Raw genomic sequence first — 15,918 nt, 5'->3', positions numbered from 1 at the left:
AGGTTAGCTAGTGGTATTCACTCAATGTATCACCTTCATTTTAGGATGCAAATCAAAAAACGCCTTTCTTTCCCATCTCCTATATGTTTTGTATTATATCCATTATTTTCTTTCCAGTAAGTAGCTGTATTCTGCAGAATACACATGGAAATATGAATTCCACGACCGGGGTGGTTTATCAGGCTAGGGAAAAGGTTTCTGTTTAGCTATATAAATACATTTATATTTACCATAATATCAGAACTGTTTCATTACACCTAGTCTCACGTAGCCAGACCAACAGAGATCTCTGCCTACTGATAAGTCGGGTGACATCGAAATTCAATGAATGGGATGAAACAATTCTGAAATGTAAAAATATATTACAGCATCACAGAAACCAAGACTTTAGGGCGTTCCTTAATTTGTGATGGTATCAGGATTGTTTTTCAAGCAGTGGGCATAGGTTTGATACTACTCGACTTTGCCAGATGTATCAGTAGCTGGAGATCTGATCGCTTGGCTCCAGGAAAAAATCATTACACCATGAAAGCAGTCTAATTAATAAAACAACAACAATTATTTTGAGCTCAACACTGAGCTTTTTTGTTTTCATTATATAAACAGTTTCGATGGAAGAGTGGAGGTATTACTTTTTTTTAAGCTATAGTGGCTTGGTTTGAATGAGAAACTTTTCTCACATTACCATCCATCCTTTGCGATGGAAATAAATAACACTAATATATAAAAAAAATGCCTTGTGATTAGACAAATATGATTCTATAACACCAAATGATGAATACCACTTCATGTGTTTGACAGAATCTCACTCATCAGAGTGCAAACACCATATGGTGACCAGGATAACAGCACAGCTTCACGTCCATTGATGAAAATAAGACCACAGCAATTTGTATGGCATCCCCTTTCACTGCCATCAACATCATCTCTTCCTGTTCCTCTGTCTCTTCTGCTCCTTCTGCTTCCTCGCTCTCTCTTTCTCTCTCTCTTTGTTCTCAGACCACCACCCAGTGACGCAGCTGTGGGAAAATAATACGATGTAGACATGAGCAAATACACAAAAACGAATTGTCCCACTCATGATTTATTCCCACTATGATACATGATATAGTCTACCACCATAATATAATCAATAAATAAAATGAACTTCATACTGTACTTCCAAAAAACATACTTTTTATTAACTTGAAACATGTGTAACTACGGACGTATAGGCTACTGTGAACTGTATGTCTATCTTTATTCTTAATAACATGATGAGACATAACACTATCTGCTGTTTCAGTTTGATAACAATATGAAGTGCCGTGACATCAGCTGTCATCACACGACTGCGTGTCATGCAAAAGTTAAGCAAATTGAAGATAAGGTCTGAGGAGGATGATACACTTTTAATCCAGAACCCAGCCCAAGACGTTTGGGATACGCGTGTCTTCCAGTGTTCATTTCAACGATTAAAACTATGACGAAAAATGTTTGTCGACTACCTTTTTTCACTAACGAAAACTACAGTAAATAAAAACGAAGCTACGATGAGTAAAATGAAGACTAAATATGTTGACAATTTCATCAACATTTCTTCTCCGGACTAGCGGAGAAGATATTTGGTTGCACTCGGGTGTTGCGCTCTGAAATTAGCAATCTACAAGCTGCAGCACGTTGAGCTTGTAGAACAGCTATTTTCAGCATGCAACCAATGTTATTCAAAAGACTGACTAAAACGAAATACTTATTTGCCGTCTTCTGCACTTTTTCTCATGATATTACCCATATTGCCACATAATTAGGCTAAATATGTTTTACTGCTGTTAGATTGTGTATTACTCGTTTATCGATTGACTGACATAATTACCCATGTCCCTAATGGTAGTGTTCACCTCAATTCTCCTTTCTTTGTTTTTGTAATTTCCACTCCTTACTACTTGTCTACTCATTTCTAATATGTCTTTACTCTCAAAGAGATATCTCTCCCTCTAGCTGTATCAATCTGCCCTGTGTTTCCTATTGTGGTGCTGCTATGACAACTGAATTTGTCTTGTGGGATCAATAAACATTGAACACTCTTCATTATTAGAGGGCATTTACCGTGAATTGTCGAACTTCCCCATTATCCACTAAGTGATGTTCTGTCTCCGGGGTGATGGCATAAGCCAGTCTCTGTGCAGAAAGAGGAGACAAAATATGCATGCTTGTTTATCTTATAACTGATATAATACTGTTATAATATTTATTATTTACAAATCACCCTGAAAAAGAAAAGAAAAACGTGTCTGCTCATGCTGATACCAGGACATGTACAGTAAATGCACTGCGTTTTAATTAGGAGCAAAGGGCTGATCTTATAAGTTCAAAATGCCTTTTGTTATTTAGAACACATTTAGCTTTAAACACTTTCATGTTGCAGCTTTAAAGGAACCACACAAATGCTTAAATCTGTCTCATATACTGTAGGACCAAATTAAACTTACTGCAGCTTGAAGAATATGGTGGACATGAATGAAACCTTAGCTGAAACATAACATCTACAAACTATTTGCTAACAAGACAACATCATTTAGGCTTACATCACAGAACGTTCCCTTCAAAGTGCAGAGCTTGTAGATTGCGTAGAGAGGCACCATGATCATGGATGAAATAGCCAAGCACCAGCCCAACAAGTTAGCCCACATAGGATACTGATAGTTGTCGTACTTTGGAGGGTTATACGTAGTGAAGCTCACCACCACCATGAACTGTGCAGAGAGAGGAGAGGGATTTCATTACAAAACACTACAATCGCATTTTTGGATAAAAAAAATATACAAATACTCAGTGGAAGGAATCATGACATATTTGGTGACAGTATATTGAAAGCAACTATTGTGATAATATGCTATTAAAAGCCTTATTGATGAATAAATGAGTAAAAAAAAAAAATGTCTTGGCGCTCTCAGGTGGTACAGGGGGAAAGTACCTGGCTTCGAATCCAGCATCTGACGTGCCGAGCAGGGCCGGATCTACCATATGGGCACTTTGGGCACGTGCCCAGGGGCCCTTGGGCACCAGGGGCCCCTTTATTTTTTATTTTTTTTAGCTCCACAGAAAATTTCCCTGCTAATCCGAATGAAATAAATGTTGTCTAAAAAGATTAGTGTTTTATTGTTGGTGAGAAGGGCAGCTGAAAAGTGCAATTGTGTGTAAAGCAGCAACAATGCGCTAGATTGGCTGTCACTCTGGGGGGGGGGGGGGTAGGCGACCGGAAATAGGCCAATATAACGGCATAAAACTGCCCCAAAACGGCTCCGAAAATGTTACGCACGCGTGAAGGGGGGCCCTTCGAGCTTCAGTGCCCAGGGGCCCTCAGAGGTGTTAATCCGGCCCTGGTGCCGAGCATCTAAAACAAACACCATTGGCGGTGTTCAGGGGGGGATTTGTCACTGCACTGTACTCTTATGGGCTGGGGCAGCACCGGTCAGAAGGGAAAGTTGAACGGGAGGAGTAGGACGGAGGCGCTATGTCCTCCCAGTGGGGGCTCCTCAGAGGCAGCTGAGCCAGTATAGGGCACAACAGCAGTGGCAAGCAGTGGGAGGAATTAATTGGCATAACGACGAAACTGGGAGATCAAAGGGGTAAAAAATAATTGGCTTCTCTAAATAAAAAATAAATAAAAAAAGCAAACAAACAAATATTTCTTCCGTGGAGAGCAGTAAAATGTTCTGTCAACATAGGAGGTGTTACTATGGTGTTATTATGTGGTGACATGATTTGTCCTCATTAACACTGACGGACAAGTAGCTTACATTAATAATATAATGTACTCTGTGTAGTGGAGGGTATAGCAAATACGTACCTGTAGGTAGAGATTGAGAACATTAACCCACTTGCTTTTTTACAGGCACAATTACACCCACTACTCCAGACACTGTGGACTAGGCTATACTACACCACTGACTGTACTAGTACACACTTTATTTTACTAATATTGCATACTATACTTGCCAACCATCCACATCGTTAAGTGTAATAAGATCTTCATCCATAATTATAATTTCTTAGACGCTAAAGTAGAATTTAGATTTTAATAGAATGCATGATTGAACACACCCAGATGTCTGTGACATACAATAGCACATACTGAACACATTATTCTGGGCTCACAGAAAACTGCATAAAAGCATCCACTTCGGCTACTTGCGCTACAGATGTACTGCACAATAAGGATTTGCCTTTTGCCATTTGAATGGATGTTAAATGTCTCATGATATAATTTTTTTTTCTGTTGTTGTTTGTTTGTTTGTTTTTTTCTCACCTCAATTACAAACCAAAAACGGAACTTTGAACATTCAGTGAATTTTCTGTGGTATGGATGTTTCTGAATAATTAGGCTCAGAAAAGTGCTGTGATTGGCCCCTGGTCATTGATGTCAAAGTCCATTAATCCCCTTCCAGCTCCTCCCCTCCCCTATCCTTCTCCCCCTGGGGGTCGAGCAGAGGCGGTGATTGACAGGCTAAATCCCTCAACAGCGACACCCACAGGCAAAAAGGGCTTTTTTTCATTGCACCTGAAAAAGCCTCAGAACACAGAGTAAAAACCTTCTTCCCAACACTTCGGTCCATCCATCTATCCATCCAAATTGACTGACAAGTTTTCTTGGCAAATATAATCACTGTGCAATGTGTGTTGCAAGGCTATTCCTTTAGAGGGCCCTGGAGAAAGAAAAAGTGAAGGACTGAGGTACACTCACCAAGAGAAAGCAGGGGCTGACAAACTTCCAGCACAGCCTCCAGTACAAGCCTGGTCTATGGCCAATCATTTCCTCAATGTCGTCACTGAAGCGGTCCACTCCTGAAACACACATGTATAAGTACTCAATGTTGCTTCTTGAACCCCAGCATCCCAATTCTGGGCGGAACATTCAGCAGAAATAGCCCTTGTACAAGCTTGTACATCGTCATTTTGGGTGAAGAGATTTGATGTAGATGGAAAAAAGTACAGTTGCAACTCAGGTCTGTATAGGGTTTAAGTGGTTAGTCAAAAGTAAAAAAGAAAGAAAGAAACAAGTATTCTATGCACTCACCACTATGAATTGTACTCAGCATGGGTTGAAGTCAGTTTCAATTAATGGAATAACTCTCAGGTGTACACATGGAAGACAAAGATACAACAAAAAGCATAGAGCCCTAAAAGAATAAACCTTTTACATAAGAGAATAGCTACTGTTATTGTGCTGTGCACTTGATCTGTGGGATACAAAATATAAAAGTATAACTAGGGTATAGCAAGCATCATATACCTGTATGTATTGTACAGTATGATCAATCCCTATAATCCCCATTCTTGAGGGGGACTTTCTTAGAAAAATTGCAGATCTTCAAGATCATGACGACACGTTGTGAGCTATCGGCTATATGGTGAAGACGTTTGGTGTAGAGGGGAAAAAAGCAGTCCAAGTACACAGCAAGTACCTCCATCTTACTAAGAATATAGGGTTTAAGTGGTCAAACCCTCTCACCGTGTTCCTGCCTGCAGGGCACCTCTAACTGCACAGCCAGAAATCAACACTGACTGCCAGGTATTGAACAAACCAGAATGTACTCATGTAGCACATGGTACCATAGAGGGCCACAGAGGCCAGTGCTTAAGGGGTTCCTGTCAGCAGTGATGGGACCTGGGAAAAGGCCCACCGAAGCCTTAGGCTAGATTTATTTGACTTGCCAGGGTCAAAACCCAGTGACGGGGAGCCACACAGACCTCACTTCCCTGGGTCTGGTTAGCATTTAACTCTTTATGGACCTCAGTGTGCATAGACAGAGAGCTAGACAACACGAGACTTGATATAGAAGTTCAGATCAATCTTGTTACCTTAAAGAATCATACTGGTGGTAATAATAATAATAATGCTCGCCCAGCAGTCTGCCGTCACCCAGGCGGATGCGTGCACGCAGCCTCCCCCTCAGGGCGTCGTACTGATAATAATAATAATAATAATACTTATTATTTAATGTCCCCATATGGAAATTTGTTCTGTACTCTGTCTTGGACGTCCACAGAAGATCTTATCATAAAATCATCATCTTAATGATACATAGCTTTCATGTAACCATTTAAAAGTAATATTATCATTCATTATCATTAATGCAATCAAGTGTGGACTGATTTGAGAATTCTAGCCAAAGAATAAAACAAACAATTCAAACATCCATGACTTATCCTGAAATGACAATGACAAATGATTTTGTTAGTTTGTTAATAGTTGTTAGTAGTTGAAAATAGTTTGTAACTGGTCCGACAGCCCCTTATTCCAAAACCTCAGTATAGTTAAAACATGTCCCATTGGACAAAAATCGCGTTAGACCAACACATTATTCCAAATTCCCAATGTTCTGAAGATCCATTACTGTGAAAATAGGCACGCACTCTGGAGTTGTGAACTGTCCATGGTGCTGAAATGGAAGCGCTGCCATTCATGGTAAGACGTTGCATTATCAGTGGGAGTTTGGACATATATATGATGTATCTCTACTAGTAAGAAAATCAGAAAATAGTAGCCCACTAGCCCACCTATCACTGCTTAGTGATCTTATATCTATATATAATATATATATATATATTAATAGTAGCCCACTAGCCCACCTATCACTGCTTAGTGATCTTCAGAATACAGTGTAATAAAGGAGTATTAATTTAACGTAATTACACTTTAATCAATACTAAGAATTTTGCTGTGAAAAACAATGTATGTTGTATTCAACATCAAGCCCCCCTAGAACTATATCTACTTCCACACCATGCTAACTAAATGTGGGCCTGAGCCTGAAGAGGCAACAATCATTATTGACAAAAAACTTGTCCGCCTCAGAATCCTCAAGTCTAATAGGACTAAGGTGCAATGAGGCACAGACCTGAACCAACACATATCTCATCAATCCCTCTAATGTGACATCAGCTTTGCAGGCCATGAAAAGACAGGAGTCACCCGTTCCTGCTTCATTCTCCCCCTCTTTCTCACCGTAGAACCATGCAATGCCGATGGCCTCAATAAGCACTCCAAAGAGAATCGATGTTCCTGCCGCAAAGTGGTCCAACAGCGTAAATACATACATCCCACCCTGGAGAGGACCGGAAAGAGGGAGGGAGAGAGGGAGAGAAAGAGAGAGGGGGAGAGAGAGGGGGGGGGGGGACAAGTTACAACAGAGACAAAACAATACTATATTGTAGATATTTAAGCAATTGATTAGCAAAGAGAAATGGAAGAAGGGATTGGTAACATTTTAATTTAAGTCCGGGCAACTTGAAGGACTTGTCATTTGTGAAGGTTTATACCAAAAAGAATAAAAAACATGTGCAATTGTTCCTGTATAAAAAAGTAATAATAAAATAAATAAATAAAAGACATTTAGATTTATTGTGCTACGTCGTGAAGCAACGTGTGGTCTAGCAATACATCGATGATTGTGTTCAGGTATCGGTACTCAATAATTTGCTGGGTTATTGCATAGATGAAATAGCTCCTTCCCTGATTTGCACAATCAGTCAGTGCTGTGCAATATCAGGCCTGTCCATATTTAGGGATGATCCAACAAACTCCAGTGGGTGGTTGAGAGATTTGTGCTGACATCGCCCCCTCCCGCCCACCACAGACACAAATTGTATAGGTATACTCATTGGTTACCTAATGTATATGTTTATTATATAGTTTACTATGAAAACATATGAAGATCATGACACTGACCTCATCAAACCCTGGATAGTCATACATGGAGAAGACTGGATCATCACCTAGATCTACATATGGAGCCGGCCAGCAACTCTATACCTGACCTCATGGACACCATGTTGATCTGACCTCATCAAACCCTTAGATCTCCATATATGGAGCTAACCTGTTCTGACATTCCATATGTTGATCCTCCTCCACCCATCCTTCCCTCTTCGATGTCTCCCTTTTGACTGATACCTGTTAAACTCTAGACGGGCCTGCCCCAAAGTCATTAACGCAGCCGCGCCAGGCAGCCGGCGAAAACTAGAGTTCTCCCTTATTTTCTTTTCTTTTCTACATCTCTATTTTGGGCATCCTTAGGACATGAAAGACATTACATGCGAGTACTTTTTCCACCACTTGCATATTACTTACATTAGTCACACAGAAGAGAGATGTGAGGAATGTTGAGACTACGATAAAGAGGGTGAAGAGTTCCCGGTGCTTCTGAAGGCACTTAAACTCATCAATCAGCCCCGTGATCACCGACTCCATCCCTCCCATCTACAATAGATCAGAACAACATAATAACTAAGTGAAATACAGCAAAGATTAACATGGAACATGGAAAACGACAGCCATTATTATTGTTGTTGTTGTTATTATCTATGCTGCTGCATTGTCTGAAGGAAGCCAAACATACATAAGTTGTATGTATACCTGTCCTGTACACAAGATGTAACAATAAAGTACGATCTTGAATATTGCAGTCCACTCTTGATGGGAGGGAGTGTGTGCCCATGTCCACCTGTGTGTGTGTGTGTGTGTGTGTGTGTGTGTGTGTGTGTGTGTGTGTGTGTGTGTGTGTGTGTGTGTGTGTGTGTGTGTGTGTGTGTGTGTGTGTGTGTGTGTGTGTGTGTGTGTGTGTGTGTGTGTGTGTGTGTGTGTGTGCGCGTGCGTGTGCGTGCGCGTGTGTGTGTGTGTGTGTGTGTGTACTCACAGCACTGTCAATGCCCAGTGTTAGTAACATGAAGAAGAAAATGACCGCCCACACCGAGGACCCAGGTAATGTTGCAATGGCTTCTGGGTAAATCACAAATACTAACCCAACACCTGAGGGAAAAAAAAGTCTCACTGTAGTGTATTATAAATTCAAGATTGCCAAAAAGGAAGCTAACAACAGATCGGTTGAAATTGATAACTATTACAGTGCTGGCAACCAGACTCCTTTTACATACTTACACTCTTTCAATAAACATTGCAACATGTTTCTACTATTTTGACATGAGCTATTCCACTGTGGGGGGTTTATACACTATCATGTGATAGTGCTGATCATGGAGCAATACTAAAATTATACTATGGATTATCCGCCAATAGCTTCCGCTCTCTCATTTCACATACCATATTGTAGAGTATTGGTTCTCAAATTGAGGTCTGGTGTCCCCCAGGGGTCCTTTTTACCACACTCAAAAAAGCAGCGCTTCGTGCCACGCTTCCGAGCAATTTAGTTAGTGTCGAAGTGTCGGATGTTGGAGTGTGACATGAGAACAAAATGGCCTCCCTGTGAACGTGGTAAATTGAGCACTTGAACCATGACTTACCATCTCTAGCGACTTTGTCCAGGGGCACGTTGTGTTTGTGGGACATGTACCCAAGGAAGGAGAAGACCACGAAGCCGGAGAAGAAACTGGTTAACGAGTTTATGGAGCTCGTGATGATAGCATCTCTGGATGAATAAAATAGAATCATATCAAGCAGGTTATTAAACAGCATTTTATTCCTACATTTTATTGTAATAATATGGGCGGGGTCTTTGTCTGAGGCGATTATTTAAAAATTTTTTATAAACGGTTAAAACTGGAACAGAAATGTATGTATGAAAATGTATGAAATATTGACAATTACTAGAACAAAATGCATTTTCTACATGATTTTAGTTTTCTGTGTATACACCCTATACTGTTTATTTATTTATTCGTAAAGCCATGTTTTTAATTTCAGTTAACACATTTTTTCCATATTCGAGTAAGACGTCTGAGGGCGAGGTTGCGTGCACACATCCACCTGGGTGACGGCAGACTGCTGGCGCTTTGGCATGGGGGTCAGATCAACATATGGAATGAATTCTGTACTGGCCATATATGGAGCATGTCTTGAGTGTACAGGGTTTGATGAGGTCAGATCAACATATGGAATGTCAGAACAGGTCAGCACCATATCTGGAGATCTAAGGGTGGCAGCTGGGGCAGTGTCTTGAGTGTACAGGGTTTGATGAGGGCCCAGGTAGGGCCGGGCCTTCATTTTCGGGCCTGTTGAGAACTCTAGTTTTCGCGGGCTGCTGGGCGTGGCTGCACTAAAAACTTTGAAGCAGGCCCGTCTAGAGTTTAAATGGACAGGTATCAGTCAAAAGGGAGACATCGAAGAGGAAGGATGGATGGGGAAGGATCAACATATGGAATGTTAGAACAGGTCATATGGAGATCTAAGGGTTTGAGGTGAGATGTAGTGTTGCTGGCCAATATTGATGACATCAGGGTTCTCCATATTATATGGGCTTCATATTGATGACACCAAGTGATGTCATGAGGCATGACCATATGGGCGTGACTGACTGACTGACGGCATTTGCCTTTTCAACAATTAATAAAGGAATAAAGGAACAATCAATCAACCCAACACCCATCAAACAATTAATCAATCATTGATCAAATATGTCTCAACAACGCATACTTCCTTAAAGTGGACTTTTCATTGAACTGGATGGTATTGTCATTGATAGGCCTATAATGTCATAATTCCCATTTTATTTGATTTGGTATTCCTCTGGGAGCAACTGTACCAAACAGGTCTGTCAGGTAGATAAAAGGCCAGTTCTCAGATGTAGAAAAACATTGTGAAAGGTGAGATACATGCTTTCTGTAAGAGTCTGATTCTTTTCAAAGAGTGACATAGTTCATTGATGTTATTTCTGTACGGTGTAAAGGAGGGTGACAAAGCCATGGTGGATTTCAAGGATTTCAAAGGTTATTGTAATTTAACTTTGTGTGTGCGTGCGCATGCGTGCACCGTGGTGCGTGTGCGTGTGTGCGTTGCGTACGTGTACATTTCTCTCTCTCTGACAACGTCTCTCTCTCTCTCTCTCTCTCTCTCTCTCTCTCTCTCTCTCTCTCTCTCTCTCTCTCTCTCTCTCACCATTGTCTTACAATGTTGCAACTGCTTTTACCTGTAACAATTGTTGTTGAATTTGTTGTAGCTGGAAAAGGCGATCAGTACACCGAACCCCACTCCCAGAGAGAAGCAGATCTGTGTTGCCGCCTCGATCCAGACCTGGAGAGCAACAAAATAAGCGCACTCGTGTGAAGCGGCAAACAAAAGGCACAGGAGAGGAGAAAAGCTGTTATTAGGGATAATTGCAGGAAACTCTTTCAACGGCAGTAGATGAAAGACACTTGTGAATACGGAGGGTAATTTTGCAAATTACTGCTCCATGCATATGTCTAATCTAATTCTCAAATTACTGCCATGCAACACTCTCACTCCCTCTCTCCCTCTCTCCCTCTCTAACTCCCTCACTCTCCCTCTCTCCCTCTCTCCCTCTCTAACTCCCTCCCTCCCTCTCTCTTTCCCCCTCCCTGTATGCTCACTGTTATTAGGCATGTATTGGACATTTTCATAAGCTCTCGTGGTGGATTTCATGATAGAGAAAATATTAGCAATGATTTACATAGTAAACGCTATTCCACTAGAACCATTTCTTTGAAGGGGTTATGGTACGACAGGTATTTAAAAACAGATGCGCCACAATCTGTCATTAAACCACGCATGTAGATCACATTCCGAAAGAATGCAAAAGGTAAATGAAGATTTTCAAGCTAATGATAGTGAAATTAAACAGATTCTAATGGCATAAGGGCTTGATAATATCAAGTATATTATACTTATTTGCAAGGAATGTCTTACGAGAATAGCAGACATACAAGCTCAAATGCATTGCAACATTAAGCTTGTAGATTGGCAATTTTCAGTGAGCGACACCGGCAACTAAGTATAAATCCGTCTTAATTATAGCAATGCTCAGAGCACTCCTGTGGATGATCTGGTAGAGGTCATACCATCAAGCATCAGTCCTTGCGCAGCCGACCGACCTGAGACACTTTCCCATCTCTCTCCTGCCATGTCCTGTCTATCTCCACTATTGCTATCAAATAAAGGCTTGAAAAAATATATTTCAAATTTGTCAAATTTCTTTCAATATATATATTTTTTAATTTAGCCGATGTACAGCATGGGGTTAAAGTGGTTGAACTGATTTTATGCTATGTTAACCAACTACCTGAAATGCCAGTACATGAATTGTCAACAGTCAACGTGTCATCCTCACCTCGCTTTTTCTTCCCTGCATCCTTGTTTCCTCTCTCCTCACCTGTATTATACTCCATTCTCCACTGAGACCACTGAGACCCCCCCAACTCCCACTCGCTCTCCATTCCCTCTGTACTCCAGCTCACCTTGGCATCACAGAGTCTGTGGAAGTCCACAGAGAGGTAAGCCTTAATGCCGTCAATGGCTCCCGGCAGAGTGACTCCTCGGATCAACAGTACAGTCAGAACCACATAGGGCATGGTAGCTGTGATCCACACGACCTGGCGGACACACGCACGCACACACGCACGCACACGTGCACACACGTGCACACACACACACACACACACACACACACACACACACACACACACACACACACACACACACACACACATGGTAGGGATACAGCACATCTGGACATGAATATATGAATGAGTGTGCGTGCGTGCGTGCGTGCGTGCGTGCGTGCGTGCGTGCATTTTAAGTCCTACGGTTTAGAAAGGATGTCATGGGTCACTCGCTTGAATCCTGACATTTCTTACAGAAGCTGTTACACTTCAGGTGAAAAGGCACGCAAACGCTTTCCTTAACCCATTTAGACATGAGGCCAATTCTAAAAAAATCCTTCTAAATCTTGTCCGAAGCTTTCTGCAAAACTTCAAATTTTTATTTAAAAAATAAATAAATGTATGTATATTTATAATTGAGCTAGGCGAGTTGGCGACGGGAATCGCCAGGTCGCCACGTCGCAAAGGGCGCAAAGTCATAGGCCGCATGACGTATGCAGACTTTGCAGAACTGCCGTTTACGTCTCTGCGCCGCCTGTGCTCTGATGTCACTCACTTTACCTCTACGTTTTCAACCCAGCTTCTGCAGTTTCCGTTTCCGTTCTGCAGTTTCCGTTTCCGGTCGCTTCCGTTTGTGAAACCGGCTATTACACTCACTCCCTCCATCTTAAACATCTACTTCTCATCAGAAGAGTTTTTCTTTCTTTTTTTTCAGCTAGATGTGAGCAAACTCTAGTATACTATACATACTGTAGCAACAAGAACCCCAAAAGGAGTTCCCGTCTTGAAAGGTAAAAACCCCACAAGGTCAGTTCCCATCCTAAATGGTAAAGTCTCAATACTATTAAAGGGAAAAGTCCGGAATTCAAAATTGACTTGAATAAAAGTACAAAAGTGTTATCAAAATGTACTTGAAAGTTGAAAGTACCAAAAGTAGAAAGTAGGCCTACTCATTATGCAAAATGTCCCATTTCAAAATGTATAAAAATATTTTGAAAATAGCAGATCCACAAGCTGTGAGCTTGTTTTCACGTGGCCGAAATGTATATGGGCTTTGTAATAATAATCAAAATCTACAAAGCAATTAGTAACCAATGTTTTCAAATAATTGTATTGGAGTAAATGTACATTTGCCGCCTCTGAGTCTGAGATGTAGTGGCAGTACTGTAGAAGTAAAAGTATTGAAAATTGGAAATACTCTACTGAAGTAAAAACACCTCAAAGATGGTAATTAACATTGGTTCTGTTCATGTCCAACCTTTCCAGAGGTCTTGACTCCCTTCCAGAGGCTGAAGTACAGCAGAACAACCACCACACCCAGACAGGACGTCAGCTGCCAGCGAGGACGGCCCAGGTCATCAATACCTGTACTGTCCTGGATGTGGAGCACGCCACGCCTTCGCCAACAGCCACGGGAAAAGAGGTGGACAACACACATGAAAAATGATCCCAGCAATAATTTATAGCCTGTGATGATGGCATTTTATTTTAGAGATGCTATTAAATATTGAATGGTAACCATGGTGGAAGGCATTTCTCCTTAATCGACTATACAATGACCACTGCCTGTCTGGGTCTCTTTTCAAAATGGGTTCCATGTGAAACAGAAGGATTTTAAAACTGAAGCATCTTCACAAATCTCAGGGTACAAGGGAACCTCTGATTCTGGAAACTCCTGAAATAAAACAAAAATGTAACATACTGTGAATAATAATAATTGAATTTATAAACAACACATAGATAGTGAGAGAGTGTTCGTGGCAGGGAGGATTCCCAAGGCAGCCTTCTATAACAGAGCAAATCAGATTCATCTGAAAATCAAATGTAGCTCACTCTTAACTGTCTCAGTGCCACAGGACGCCTTTGGACGCCTGCCCCTGGTGGCCGCGAGTGCCATTGGCGCCTTTGGACGCCTTTTTGAAAATTTGAATATTCTTTTTTTTGGTGAGTAAAAACAGAGGGAAGGGCTGGAGCGGTGGCGGTGGTTTGCTCTTCACCGCGGCTCGTGACGTCATGTTGTAGTTCGGTGGTCACCCCACCACCGAAAATCCAGACTATGTATGAGCCTTTACAGTTGAGATGAGAAATGATGAAGATGCTTCAGACTTAGGTCTGTAACATCACACTAACTGTATATCCCCACTGTGAAATATACTTGCATTCAAATAATGTTTGACTCAGGTGGCAAAATTGTCCCCAGGTGGATGGATAGAAATAGCAACCAGTCATTTTCACTAACTTTGATGAAATGTCTCAGCTGTCACAACACAACAGCCCCTCATTTGTATAGGAGACACCTGGTTGTGTTCGAATGGAGACACATCCAGCTGTCTCAATAAAGGTTTATACAGGTTTATCTTATCTTGTATGACTGTTGTTGTCAACAACTAGGTTTTTAAAATGATACTTCTTTTCAAAGATGATTTTTTTTAAATATTTTTTTGCCCTAGCAAAATAACTCGAAACATGAAATAATTAGCCTGCCCTGAAGAGATGATTATCTTTTGGGGAGAAAAGTTCAAAGATCCACATAACAATCAAGAGATCCTTGTCAAAATTGCTAAAGGCTAGCGGGATTTTCATTGAACTTGGTAGGATGATCAGTAGGCAGCCCCAAAGACATGACAAACATTTCCGTTGAAAAAGCCAAGGAAACAATTAAGGAAGCTGTAAAAATTACATAATCACTCATATCTCAAGGAGAAATGGCATACTGTACATTGACGATACAATACTGTTGGCAGTATGCACTCTACTGAGTGCAATCTTTCTAGTTGCCTTATGTGACAGATTAGATTGCAGAATGGAGATGCCTTGTTTACTACTGTATATTCTGTTTGTGGGGCGCCGACATAACCTACCTGAAGTACTCCTGAGCTGGGGTGGACATGTGTGTGTCGTTGGTTGAGCTGTTGAATGCCCATTCAGAGCAGTTGTCGCTGTTCCAGCTGTTGTTACAGTGCACCCAGGGTAGCTCGCTGGTGAACGAAGAGAACAGGTAGAAGAGTGCCCAGGAGATGATGACGTTGTAGTAGAACCCAACGTACAGGGAGATGAGGATCACTGTAAAACCCACACCTGACAGAAGGACATCAATTATGACTATTTATTAAAAAAAATAATAATGAGATGGGGTTGGGCACCTTCATGGTCAAGACTCAGGAGCTGGATATGCCAGTTCATGTGTCATATAGAGCCTGATATTGGTTTGGCCGAAATATTGGCCATTATTTGACTCTTTGGACAACATTGGTATTGGCAATTATGCAGCCAATGTGTGCTGATTTTTAACCACATTCAACTTGGCATATCATGATTCATTGTTGAAGTAATCTTTCAAAAGTTTCCAAAGATGTAAAAGCTCATAACACGTCAATTGATTAAAAACAAAACAAAAACTTGTTAATCGCTGGTCAAGGACTAGATCTCCAAAAGATCAACATCAGAACCGAAATACTGGTCTAGTATTGGCTCTAGTGATATTGCATCCCCCATGAAACAAATGAAAACAAACCAGTTTGGCCACTGCAACACAACATGCCCTCCAATGTCCTATTCTTCTTTTGTGGGTGTGTTTCTCTCTGG

General features: G+C 41.2%; 1 protein-coding gene across 1 annotated transcript in view; it reads right to left on the bottom strand.

Annotated features, from left to right (window-relative positions):
- Positions 1-995: 995 nt before the first annotated feature.
- slc6a3 (solute carrier family 6 member 3) overlaps positions 996-15,918 on the bottom strand; it is a gene marked incomplete at both ends in the record, with an annotated part of 21,332 nt that continues 6,409 nt past the window's right edge. Inside the window, 12 exons of the mRNA XM_079503701.1 lie at positions 996-1,019; positions 2,086-2,157; positions 2,565-2,732; positions 4,724-4,824; positions 6,989-7,088; positions 8,114-8,242; positions 8,679-8,791; positions 9,283-9,407; positions 10,905-11,008; positions 12,190-12,324; positions 13,592-13,730; positions 15,195-15,411. Coding sequence (XP_079359827.1) covers positions 996-1,019; positions 2,086-2,157; positions 2,565-2,732; positions 4,724-4,824; positions 6,989-7,088; positions 8,114-8,242; positions 8,679-8,791; positions 9,283-9,407; positions 10,905-11,008; positions 12,190-12,324; positions 13,592-13,730; positions 15,195-15,411 — 1,427 coding nt within the window. The remainder of the gene's footprint in view (positions 1,020-2,085; positions 2,158-2,564; positions 2,733-4,723; positions 4,825-6,988; positions 7,089-8,113; positions 8,243-8,678; positions 8,792-9,282; positions 9,408-10,904; positions 11,009-12,189; positions 12,325-13,591; positions 13,731-15,194; positions 15,412-15,918) is intronic.

This window comes from Electrona antarctica (assembly GCF_951216825.1).
Source record: "Electrona antarctica genome assembly, chromosome: 6".
Classification (NCBI taxonomy): domain Eukaryota; kingdom Metazoa; phylum Chordata; class Actinopteri; order Myctophiformes; family Myctophidae; genus Electrona; species Electrona antarctica.
Note: the sequence above shows the minus strand (reverse complement) of the source record. Positions and strands in the feature narration are given on the sequence as shown.